The sequence below is a fragment of the Anguilla anguilla genome, chromosome 10 (assembly GCF_013347855.1).
Source record: "Anguilla anguilla isolate fAngAng1 chromosome 10, fAngAng1.pri, whole genome shotgun sequence".
Classification (NCBI taxonomy): Eukaryota; Metazoa; Chordata; class Actinopteri; order Anguilliformes; family Anguillidae; genus Anguilla; species Anguilla anguilla.
Window position 1 is genome coordinate 25,878,749 of NC_049210.1, and position 12,966 is coordinate 25,891,714.

Below are 12,966 nucleotides of genomic sequence, written 5' to 3' on the forward strand. Positions count from 1 at the left end.
CGCAATGAAATACTGGGAGATTGCGGGTTAAAGTATACATGGCCTGGATCAAAAACTTCTTGACCACAAGTTCATAAAATCTAAGGGTGGATATGTAGAACTACTAAAGATCTATGAAGCAAAAACTAAGCAGTGTACCCAGCATCTCCAAATCTACCCACAATGTCTAAATTATTAACACTGGTCTAAAATAGCTAAGGGTCCAGAAACAAATCCAAAATCTCTCCAAAAAGGAATATAATGCTTTTTGTCCATTGTAAAGCATATGAGCCCCTTATGAAGGTTTAATATGAAACATAGATATAATTTAAACATAATGCAAACATATAGTCACACAATGCTGCACAGTACCTAAATGTGTAATAATTAACTCTTGTATGTAGCCTATTTCTATACTCTGTACACTCCTATGTTTTCTTGTATGGGAATGGGATGATATAAAAACATTTTTCAGCCGTCCACCACGTTTTGGCAATGTTTCAACACTTTCCTCATCACTGTTGTATGCGTCACAAAAACCATTACACTACTAACTAACGCTTACATTACAGTGTGAAACATCCACATTACATAATACCACTAACCTATTTAAAGACACTCAATTTCTAAAATAACGTAATAACCGAAATATTTTGAGCAGTAATACTTGCATAGCAATGATGAAATCTTATCTATGTTCAGTAGATGGAGACAGAGACAGTAAATCAATGACAGTTATATCCGCTTTTGTTTTGCTCCAGAAAACGATGTCAGCTAGGTCTATCAGCAAACATATGGCTTAGCTATGCCCAGAAGTCCTCAATAATAATGGTATTTTCCAAGGAATTACGAAAAATCGTTGACAACGTTTCGTTAGGTGCAACGTCTTTTAATGCTACCATATAGAGCGAATGCCATGGTAAGAAAATGTTCGGTTACGCTAACCTATAAAATGCTATTCCAAAAGCAAAATTAGACATGTTATACATCGTTAGAAAGCTTATACTCTCAGCTACTGATTGAGCGTCCGCCATTTCAGCAACAGCACACAGTAAACAAACATGGGCTACTACCACACGGCTTTATTTATGGGCGGTGGCTTGACCGAAACAAAGTGACAATAGCCAACGAAATCAAACATGCTAATTAAACTGCACCCCCATCACGCCTCCAAAACCCGACTGTAAGAATCACTAAAACAAGCCAACTTTGCTGACAAATTATAAGTATTTAGTGACCCTAAAAATGTTGTTTATTCTATTGAGTGACTTCTTCAACACTTTAACTTTCGTAATATGAAAAAAAGGAAAACAGTAAAAAAAAATAAAAAAAACCTTTTTTGCCTCCTAGCGCGATTTCAAGATCTGCGACTTGCGGACCTTTTCTTCAGCACCCGTCACAAATTATAAATCATACATAACCCATAACACACGTCTCCTGCCGATCCCACCTCTCTGACCTGCTACTTCTGTGCAACTCAGCAACTGGTACCTGGAAGCAAATTAAGAGGTGAATATATAACAGAACAGAGGAGTATATAAGAAAGGTAAAAACAAAAGTCAAACAATGGCACTGAGGGAGGGAGAGAGAGCTCTCCATTAACTTCATCAGCGCTGTAGATGAGCTGTTCTAAAGCACAGCTCTCTCCATTAGCTTCAGCAGTGCTGTAGATAAGCTATTCTAAATCACAGCTCTCTCCATTAGCTTCATCAGTAAGGGTATTATAAAGAATGGATTTTAGATTCCAGCTCAGGATCTGTTTGAATCTTGTTTGTAAGGGAGGGTGTGCGCTTGTGATTAGCTGGGGAATGAGATTCTACACACCGGCAGATCCAGAGAAGGTCACAGGAGTGCTGATTGATGTGGCCACGCACCTGGGCAATCTGAAGTACCGAGCGTGGAGAAGATGCTGGGGACTGTTCAATACATTCCTGACTCTGGACTGAAACACAGCTCATCCCAACCTCTCACTGTCTGAGGATCTGAACAGTGTGAGATGGAGTGGTGAGAGACAGCATGTTCCAGATAATCCAGAGAGATTTCATAGCTACAGTGTTGTGCTGGGTTCTGAGGGATTCAGCTCAGGGAGACACTGCTGGGATGTAGAAGTGGAGGGTGAGGATTACTGGCAGGTGGGTGTGGCTAAAGAGTCCATCAGCAGGAAAGGGGCTGTGGATCTGAGTCCAGCAGGAGGAGTGTGGAGTATAAAGCGGCTCTTTTGGGGATACGAAGCCCTGACTTCCGCATCTACAGCCCTCACTGTGCAGAGGAAACGCCAGAGGGTCAGAGTGCAGCTGGACTGGGACAGGGGGAGGTGTCATTAGCTGCTTTTCCACTGTAGGGCTGAACTGTTACCAGGGCCATTCCGTGCCTTTCCGCGCTGCTCAGTACTCGTGGGAACGGTTACGGTTTCTGTTTCCACCGTCAGGCTGCTAAAACCAGGATTAGGACGTATCTAGTGAGGACAGCAAGTGGATCGGCGACGGCGTCCCATTGTGAATGCAATATGCGCCAGTTGTTGTCGTCGCTCCCCATACTGTTTTGTTTTTGTTATGTTATGTTTCGTTGGCTGACGAAACGAACGAGGATTCTGTGTATTTTGGTCTGTTTTTGGTTTTTCTTTTTAGCGTATCCTCCACTGCCCATCACTGTTGTATGCATTCAAAAAACTACTAACTAACGCTTACATTACAGTGTCAAATATCCACATTATATAATACCACTAACCTATTTAAAGACTCTCAATCCAAAAATAACGTGTATAACCGAAATATTTGGAGCACTAATACTTACATAGCAATGATGAAATTTTATCTGTGTTCAGACAGAGACAGTAAATCAACGAGTTCAATCCACTTCTGTTTTGCTCCAGAAAACGATGTCAGATAGGTCTATCAGCAAATATACGGCTTAGCTATGCCCAGAAATCCTCAATAATAGTATTTTCCAAGAAATTACGAAAAATCGTTAACAACGTTACGTTAGGTGCAGCATCGTAATGCGTAAGTGAATGCGATGATAAGAAAACTTTCGGACCTATAAAACGCTATTCCAAAAGCAAAATTAGACGTTATACATCGTTAGAAAGCTTATACTCTCACCTACTGAATAAATGAATTGGCAATCAAGCCAGACTGTACTAAAAACAGCAACAACACCGTAAACGCCGTGTGGTATTATGCACAGCTATTTTGAATGTACCTGGCATCAAAAATGCGCAAAATATATTTCATAAACGGATTGTCCAAGACAATATATGACCACTCGGTCTCAAAAGGGACATCTCTACGTGTAAAACCAACGGTAAGGTTATGTAGCCTATTTATTCAATATTTAGTCCCAGATATTGACTGTAGAATGACATGGTATCATTTTTTAAAACTTTGTCCCATTTATTTCGTTATTCAGTGAGCAGCGTTTTCACTGCTGTATATCTTATGGCTATTGTTGGGTTTATCTTGTTGCTATGACGGAATATGATTTTTGATTGGCATTTTTATTTATATTAGCTTCTCCACTGACCTAGCTTACGGAAGAGGACGTGAAGAGACCGTATGCGGAGTCACAAAACTGATGTAATGTGAAACCAATCAGTGAATACGTCATTAAGCCTGCGCACCTGAACGGTTCTGCTGCACTGAGCACAGTTGTCTAACCGTGCCGAAAATATCGTGCTGGGCACGGTTTGTAATCGTTCCGCGCCAAACCGTTTTCAGGTGGAAACACCATTGGAACCGTTCCTCTCCATGCTCAGAACTGTTCGGCCCTGCAGTGGAAAAGGGGCTATTCTCTGACCCCAGTGACAACACTCCTCTCTACACTTTTAAACACTCCTTCACTGAGAGAGTGTTTCCATTCTTCTGGCTATATTGTGTGTGGAAATGTTTACTGAAGGTGTCCAGTGTTTCCCCCAGGATTTATTTATAGGCAGGGGGGGTGAGCGGGGGCCTGGATGGGGGGGGGGGGGGGGGGGGGGGGCTAGTTTGGTGGGGTGGATGGGTGCTGCAGCGATCGTATATGGGTGTGTGTGGGGGGGGGGGGGTGGTTGGTGCGAGACTTACTCCATTAGTTTGGCCCCCCCAGTTAGCCCTGACCTGTGTAATGTGTTACTCCCATTTTCTAATGAAACACTGACAAAAGGATGCAAGAGAGGATCAAATATATCAGTTGTATAAAATATAATGTTGTTAAGCAAGCTGTCTGAAAAAGAGTTATTTAAACCCTGCTCTGTGAATGGGATATTTAGGAATTCCGTTGTCCAATGAAGAAATACTGACTTTAGCTTTTAATTAGTTAGACTACTCTCCATGGTTTGTAGGGATGGTCCTGAAGCCAGGCCAGCATCCACACAGACTCACGGTGTTCTGACTGCTTGACTGCACCTGTGTCCTTCACAGTGGCTTCTGTGACTGACAATCAGCAGCTTCACAAACATCAGAACAGCTCCCACTGTCACAACTCTACCCTCATCTCATCTACATGGAAGAAGGATGAAATTTTCACCTCACACTTTTTTGGTCTTAGCTCCTCTTAGTCGCTGAAGATGACATTGTCATGTTACTAGGCTAGTTATTCCCTTTCCTGGAGTAAATCTCCACTGATTTTTGTAAGGTTGTAGATTCCGTCTTAAGTGTCGCACAGCTGTGATTGGATGGCTGAAACGAAAGCAAAAAGGTTGCCATGGCGACGTTGTCATTAAATTTTTCCCGACCGTGAAAACTGCCTGAAAGAAATTTTAGGATAGCGCTTCTGATATTGCTTGTGTCGAAAGTGCTGCGACGGAACAGCGATAGATTTACCCACTAGCCACATCTGTCCAAAATGTAAACAAGTCAGGCAATTTTCACGGTTGGGAAAAATTTTATGACAATGTTAGTGGCGCTGCCATTTTTCACGGAATGTAAACAAACCTCTGCTGGGTGCTGGGTCTGGTTGCTATAGTAACAACGCGCACTGTCGCCGAACTATACAAAACGTTGTGCGACAAAGTTCTACCGGCCGACACTTTGCAGTATGACATTTTGTTGCCGAAGCATAAAAATATCCTCATTCTAAAATACCACTAACCCATTTAAAGACATTCAATTTCAAAAATAACACATATAACCAAAATATTTTCAGCAGTAATACTTACATTTTTAACCCAGAAAACAGTATATCAGCTAGGTCAATCAGCAAACATATGCTTTAGCCATGCTCAGAATTTCTCAAGAATAATAGTATTTTCCAAGAAATAACGAAAGTCATCAATAAAATTTTGCCAGGTGCAGTGTCTTTAATGGCTACCACAGACTGAATGTGTAATGCAGCTATAATGAGACAAAACTTTCGGTTACGCTGACCTACAAAACGCTACTCCAAAAGTAAAATTAGACATAGCCTATTATACATTGTTAGAAAGCTTATTCTGTCACCAATTGGACTGATTAATTGTCGATCAAGCCAGATTGTACTACAAAGGACGACAACTCTGAAAACAACTTGTGGTATTACGCACAGCTATTTCTGAAGGTACCCAGGTGTGACAAATGAGTGTATATTTCACAAAATTTCACATTGCCCAAGACAATATATGACCACTCCGTCTGGAAAGGGACATCTCTACGCGTAAAACCAATGATAAGGTTGTATATTTATTCCATATTTAGTTGCAGATATTGACAGTAGAATGACATGGTATAGTTTTTGAAAAATTCATCTTGTTTCAGTGTTCAGGGGAGCAGAGTTTTTCACAGCTGTACTAGCATACCTTTGGCTATTGTTGGCTTTATCTTGCTGCTGCGACAAAATACAAATTTTTAGTGATAAAAAATGTTTTCATGTATGCCCAAATCGACACTATTGTCCAGTGTGTCATACGTGGGGGGTGCAGTTACAGATGAGACTGCAGGGAGGGGGTGCTTGGTAAATGCACGACCAGCGCGACAGTGGTGGCGCTCCGAAACTCTGCATTTGGCATAATTGTCCTGAATTATCTACTAATAAAGCTAGTGTTTTCAACTCATAATTTGGTAGCAGGAGCACAGAATGTCTGAATTAAGCAATCTAGGCACGCCGGCATGCCGACCACTAGGGGCTTTGCGCTAAGAGGTTAAAGTCCACCATACGGATTTTTTGCTATTTAAAATTTTTTGAATAACCTGTAAAAGACATGTTCTTGACCGTTTAATGCATCAACATTAAACTTGTATCAATTGGCTTATTAATAAAGGGTTCATCCCTACGGCCAATGACTGATTTTGGCACTGACTGGCCACTTGGTAGCACTATCATCATTTCAATTTCCAATATTCAAACAATCATAAATCCAGGTGCTTTTGAGTTAGAGACTAGAATCTTGCCTCTCAAGATGCCTCTCCTCTTGGGCAACTCAAATCCATAGGAGTCATTATGTCCAGCTATTTGTGTTGTCTTCTGCCATTTTGAATTTGTTGTACAATGTATAAAACAGACATCTCCTCCCAGACTGTCTGACATATCTATAACTGGTATCAATGTATTCAGTAGATGGTCCTCTTAAAAGTTCCTACAAAAAGGTTGATACTCCAAAAAAAACATAGCTGCTGTAAGCCAATAAAAATGGATGTGGGTTTGGCTTATCACAACAATTATCCTAACTTCCAATCAGTTTGATGAAAATTGATTACATTTGGCAGCAACACTCACAGCTGGAGCCCAGCCCCAAAGTATTGGCCGAACTCAGTCATGTTTCAATATATGTGATAAAATATTTAGACATCAGACATTTGATCTAGTTGGATAATTATTTAGTGGTACAAGGTAATTTGGACATACTTCGTCATCAAATTTAAAAGATAACCATACCAAATATGATTACTTTTAGTTCTGGTTACGGGGAGATGAAGAATTATTTCTTAGCGGCACATGCTAGGGAACTCAGAAACGCAGTACTGTAAAATTCTTACAGCCTGCAATCACTTTGTATGTTTCAGACCAGTTGGCTATCGCAAAAGTATTCATTAATTAAGCTCCATGATTCTACGTTTCTCCATTTGTTGGCGTGAATGGAGTGGCCTTTAAATACAGAGGGTGCCCGCTAGTCATCAGTGGTGCTCTATAGGAATGCAGAGCGATTTTCCTGGGGCAGTCCGAAGCCAACGCACCACGGAGGTTCACACTTTATGCAGGGTTAACAATGCACAAACATTTGTTACTATGCCTCCAACTACATGCAAATAGGTTGTTAATACCCTGTGTCATCTATAGCTTTTTATCTCAGAATTATGGGCACATGGAGATTCAGAAGGGAAGTGGTAGATAGCACTGAAATGTTGAAAGTAACAAGCAAAGACTAATTTTTGAGATAATGCAGAGAGAGGACTGCAGAGGAACAACTTATAACTTCCCTACAATACATATGAGTGCATTAAGCTGTGTGTCAATGTGAATGAGATGACCTGGACTAGACTGGGATGCAGCACTCAGTTGAGAGCCAATGCTGAGGTACACAGTACGGTGGTTGCTTCACCGCATTTGGTGTGTAGTGTACTAGAGACTGTTTTTGTAGGGCCAGGTTTTTGACACCAGGACTTGCAGTACTAGTCCAGTTTTGAGAGGTCTCCAGTAAGCATATGCTTTAGTGAGTCAAAGTCAGGTGCTTGGGTTACCAGACAGATGCCATCAGCATTGATGAATTTTGTTGGATCAGGCCTTGGGTGCATCATTTCTGGACAGGTCGAACAAGGTTAAAGAAAGGACTGATCCTTGTCTGAACCCATTCTTATCTCTCCTCTAGGTAGAGTACTGTGATGGGATTGGGATCCCAAAAAATTTGCAGAACACAACTTTCACAGGAAATTTTTACTCTGGTGTGGGCGGGAGTGGGCAGTCAAAATCAAGTTTGCGAGATGATAAATGGCATATAATGCATTCCTAAAAAAACAGTATAAATTAGTACATTGATTAATTAAGATGTGATCTAGTTTATAAATGACAAATGATAGCATTGCGGTGTGGGGATGGCTGGCTTAAGCAGCCACATCTGCCCTGGGTCAAGCTAATTAGACCTGGTTAATTAGATAATTGACCAGGCTAATTGGACCCGGGAACAGGGGTGGCTGCACCTGTGCGTAATGAGGTATTCAGTGAGGTATTCAAATCTGCCATCCCTTCTCACACAAGGGGGAGCCTCTGTCATGACAGTGTTAACATCTACTCTTTGGCTGTACCATCTTGCCTCGTAAATAAACGTGGACTGTTTAAACATTGTCTCCCTGTGTCTCTGTGCTGGAGGGCCCCTTGGAAAGCCACTTCGGTGGCCTGTGGCAGGCGCGTTTGCCACAGTGGCGCCCAACGTGGGGCTGCTCCGGCATTTCTGTGAACCACTGGTGAAAGTTTCACCTACTTGGCATCATTTTTATATCACAGATTTTACACAGATGTATATCCTGTATGTAACAGATGGTGATGTTACCGTGAATGCGCAGAAACCGCCTCTCAATTTCATTAGTACTTTAATTTTAAGGGCATTTTAGTAAATATTTCATAATGAATAATAACCCTCATCAGTTTTCAGAGGAGTCAGATACTAGATACTAGAAATGCAAAGTGGAATTACAGGGCCAGTTTTTTGTCCAACTGATGGTGTTTTTTAAACCTAAGCTAATTAATATTTTTCAGTGCATGCAAGCAAGCACCCCTTTACATCATAATGGCTAAAGCAATGTGTATAAACTGCACATTACAGTAACATCACACAGGTTAAGTTGGTAACATCCCTTTTAAATTTTTAAAGGTTTGTCTTAAAATGTTTACATAACTATTAAGCATTACTGAATGCCTAAAAATAACTTACAAAACCACCTGCTATGCTTTATTCAAAGATTTTAAGATCTCCATGACATACGTAGAAATGAATTCAATCATTGGAAGGATACAAAATTTATATATGTCTAAGCCACAATTCACAATTTCATGGGCAAAACTGCATAATACAATGAACAAGGCAGAACACAAAAGCATCTATAACACTTTATCAAAAGAAAACATCACAATGACAAACTAAAGCTCTCCAAAAATGTATTACTCTGGGTTCAGACAGACACGTTTCAAATTTTGGTACCAAGATTACAATAATTAATTAATCAGTTCAGTTTCACTACTAAAAGCATATGACCTCAAAGATTCTAATATATAGTTTTAAATGACAAAGGAGTTATTATTAAACAAGAAAACAAAGGATATTCTTTCAGGGCAGTTAAATGTGCCAATTCTGATAAGTTTGTCACGGGGAGAGATTATGTGTGCCTTACACATGGGAGAATACGTGATAACTTCCAAGACTTAAGGTCTTCAATCCTGTTATTCTTGAATAGCGCTTACAAAAGAAATTTATATCCACCACTCAAATACAAGATGAATATCACAGTTTTTCAGATTTCTGCAGGTTGCAGAGGTACTGGCTCCTGTGTCAAGTAGCAATTCCACTGAACTCGTCAGCCACTGTTCCCTTACCATCCGTCCGGAGCAGGCGATCCTAGTGACAACACAAATACAACCAGAAAACTGAGTGATGCACTAGAATGGATTTTAAAGTGAAGCTAAAAATTTGTGAAACTAATTTTCCACATTGTAATTGGTGAAATGACAATGAAGATTGAAATAAACTACAAAAACAATCTGACAAAAGCTATTTTTGAGATGGTAAAACAAAATTAATTGAAAACTTTCAGGAAAGAATTCAAATATTAAATAAAATGTACAGATTGATGAGTGACATTATTTGAGAGAAAAAAATATTCACCTTATGCATTCCTTCACCACCACCAGGATCAGCATCTTCCACTAGGGATACACTTTCCTCACATTTGCTGTACTTGGCTGGGGTGAACATCACAGAGTTTGCATTTTCATGTGGATAAACAGTAGCCAGGAAGGCAGGTAAGGAGAAGCAAGAAAGGAAACGAGCTTTCAGGAGCAGGTAAGCTTGGTTACTGCTCAACCGCTCTGCAACCAGCCGACGGATGCCTTTTTCTGGGGCTTCCACTCTGGAACTTTCACCATTGGGAGATACTAGTGGCAAGGCACACCTTTCAAGGTCAGGTTTGCATTTGAGGAGAGTAGTAAGTGTGGTAAGATTACTGACAAAAGGAGGCAGGTATGGCAGAGTAGCATCCAGTCGAGTGAGCCTGATCCCCCCTACACCTTTCATCCATTCTGTCACATGGGATGTTTCCTCGGCAGATACCAGGCCTGGGTCAAAACTTAGAATATGTTCAGGTTTAGGGCTTTTGGGCAAAGCAGGTTTAGTGGCCAGTTTTAAAGGAGAGTCATTTGGTTTCAGTCTGCTGAAAACTTGTTGTTGGGGCAGGGATGTAATTTTAGCAGGGGGCATCACAGGGTTCACAAAAGTGGTAGCAATTATTTGTGAAGTTTGGGGCTGACAAACCTGAAGAATGGGTAGTCCTTGGGAATAAGTGAGCAGAGGGGTTAAAGATGAGACTTCAGCAACAGTGTAAGTTGGGTTAGCAACAGACCTACCAGCATTCACAGAAGCAGGAACAGGCATTATAGTGCTGACAGGTTCTGCAGCCAGGAAGTGAACTGGAAGTTGAGCACACACACTGTTACAGTGTGGTACACTGACAGAACTCAATGATGAAACACTATTGTTGGGGCAAGTAACTCTTCCTACTAGTGTGTCTGTTGATGTGGAAGTGGTGGGAGCAAGATTCAAGGCTATTCTTTCCCCGAAGGAGGAGGTGGGGAGGTCAGCTGGGATGCACACACTAGGACAGACATGCAGTACATCCGGGGGCACCTCTGCACCTGGTGCTCCATTAATAGAGAATGTTAAAGAGTTGTTTGATTTAATAGCAATGGGTTTTAGTCTTCGAAAGCAAGACACATTTGATGACACTGATTTCATTTCTGCAGGTGGAGCTTGGGTGGATACTGGGATCCCTAGGCCACTCACTGGTAGCAAACCATTGGGAGTCACAATCCAAGTAATGGGGGGTTGGGGACAGAGTGGCACCTGAGAGATCTTTTTTCCATCCTTCAAACAAGAGTTCTGTAAACAGGCTTTCTTGTGGTTCTGTAACTTCTTAGGCAAATTTACTTTTGAACCAGCCAAGAGCACCTTGGCCTTCTCTGCGGGTTTCCGAGTACGTTTCTGTGACTGGATGGTCTTATATATGCTATAGGTTTCCATTCCCTTTGCAATGGCAGGTTTGTCAGGAGCTGAAGAGGTTGGAGCTACAGGGGGCTCAATCCCCTGCAGCAGTGGTTGTGTTATTACCAAAGGCTGTGGAATCATCATAATGAGACTACTCTGCTTCTGATCTTCTTTCTTCTTCCCATACTCCTGCTTGTGCTTTTCATCCAGCATCTGAATCACTGTGCGTTTACGGGAGGGAGCCGATGAAGCACTTATTTTGGGTGGCGGAGGACTTATTTTGGGTGGTGGAGTGACTGCTGGAAGAAACCAATCAATAACATTGTATCAACATAACACAAATAAAACAAAGACTGATGCTTTTGAAATTGCACAAAAGGCACATTTAATGTAATGTATAAAGGTCTATTAAAGGTTCACTTATTAGCATGACCAAAGACCTCACCCTTACCCATCAATGTAATTTTGCTTGTTAACAATAAGTGAGGGTTTCTGTTACTCAATGATAAACCTAAGAAATGATTGTGAAAATGCTGATGGTTGCTATTTTTGGCAGTTCTGTTGCTTTCTCCGTTTCTGCGATTTCCACCGTTTTTTAGTGCTTTCCATGACTTTTCAGCAGTTCTGAATGGCAAAAGTTAACCGTAACGTAGCGTACAGTGTGACTTCTAATATAGGCTAGGCCTATAGCATTTTAACCATATTGCCAAATGCTGGGAGAAACAAAATGTTACAATGTAGATTCTAGAATGTGCTAGAATCAAGAGATCCAGTCCTTGAAATTAAATGTTTGAGGGTCCCTGTCAACTGAGTTGTTGCTGAGCTCTCCTTCCCCCATTATGGTAACATGTAAGTGACAATCATATTGACTCCACTCTCAGACAAAATAACAATGGATTCAGACCAAATCATACCATCATAAAATCAATCTATATGCTGTTGATATACTGTTATACATAACAAACCCTTCATCCTCCCTTCTCTCAGTCCATAGTCTGATCAACAGGTATTGTATGGTGTCTGGATACTCCATCAATTTTTCCAAATCCAAACTCAACTTGGATGCTGAGGCCAGGGAATTGTCATTCAAGTGGACCAAGTCAAATATCAAGTACCTTGGAATCCATATCCCACCAAATTTTAAACTCTTTCAACTCAATTTCATTCAAAATAAATTTGGAAAGAGGGAGCAAACTACCAAACTATCAAGGTTATTATAGTTTTGCATTTTTCATTAGTTTTTATTTTTATTTCGTTTCGACTTTTTGTTTTCAATTTTAGTTTAGTATTTAAAGCGGTTTGATTAAAAATTTTTAGATGCTAGTTTAGTTTAGATTTTTTGAAAATATGGGCTATTTGTCAGGGGCGAGATTCAAAAAGTCAGAAAAAGTATTGTGTGATAAAAACTCAACAAAACATCATACCAAACAGTCAGTGCGTTCGTGTCATTAACCAGAAAATCTCAACTGGACAGTTGTTTCCTGCCCTCCTGGGGATATGGTTGTCTCGTGCTCCTCCATCATGCTGCCTGGCCTGGGATTAGCTTCTGGGCGTTCTCCCTTAAGGCTGCTTCATACTTTCCGCGTTCGCGTATTCGCGAGGGTCCGCTTTGGTCCTCGTGACGTAAATGTCGTCATCCACCCATGTCCGGAGGGTCCGCGCGGACCCCTATGCGGACGTCCGCGCGCAGCCCAAAATTTGTGACCGCGTGGATTGTATGCATAGCAAGTGTGCCGACTGCGCATTTTTCAAATTTAATTGTTTTGAAGAGAGTTGTGCGAGGAGATCCGCCATTACCCACATTTATATTGTCTATCTGGGCATTCATAAACGTATTCCATCATAGCAAC

General features: G+C 41.0%; 1 protein-coding gene across 7 annotated transcripts in view; it reads right to left on the reverse strand.

Annotated features, from left to right (window-relative positions):
* Positions 1–8,786: 8,786 nt before the first annotated feature.
* The window catches only part of snapc4 (small nuclear RNA activating complex, polypeptide 4), a 165,548-nt gene continuing 161,368 nt past the window's right edge, over positions 8,787–12,966 (reverse strand). For 6 of the 7 annotated variants that reach the window (XM_035436233.1, XM_035436234.1, XM_035436237.1 and 3 more), the window contains 2 exons: positions 9,743–11,415; positions 8,787–9,475 (listed from right to left, as the gene is read on the reverse strand). In XM_035436233.1, the coding sequence (XP_035292124.1) occupies positions 9,410–9,475; positions 9,743–11,415 (1,739 nt within the window). In that variant the 3' untranslated portion in view covers positions 8,787–9,409. The remainder of the gene's footprint in view (positions 9,476–9,742; positions 11,416–12,966) is intronic. The other variant, XM_035436232.1, reaches the window with a different exon arrangement.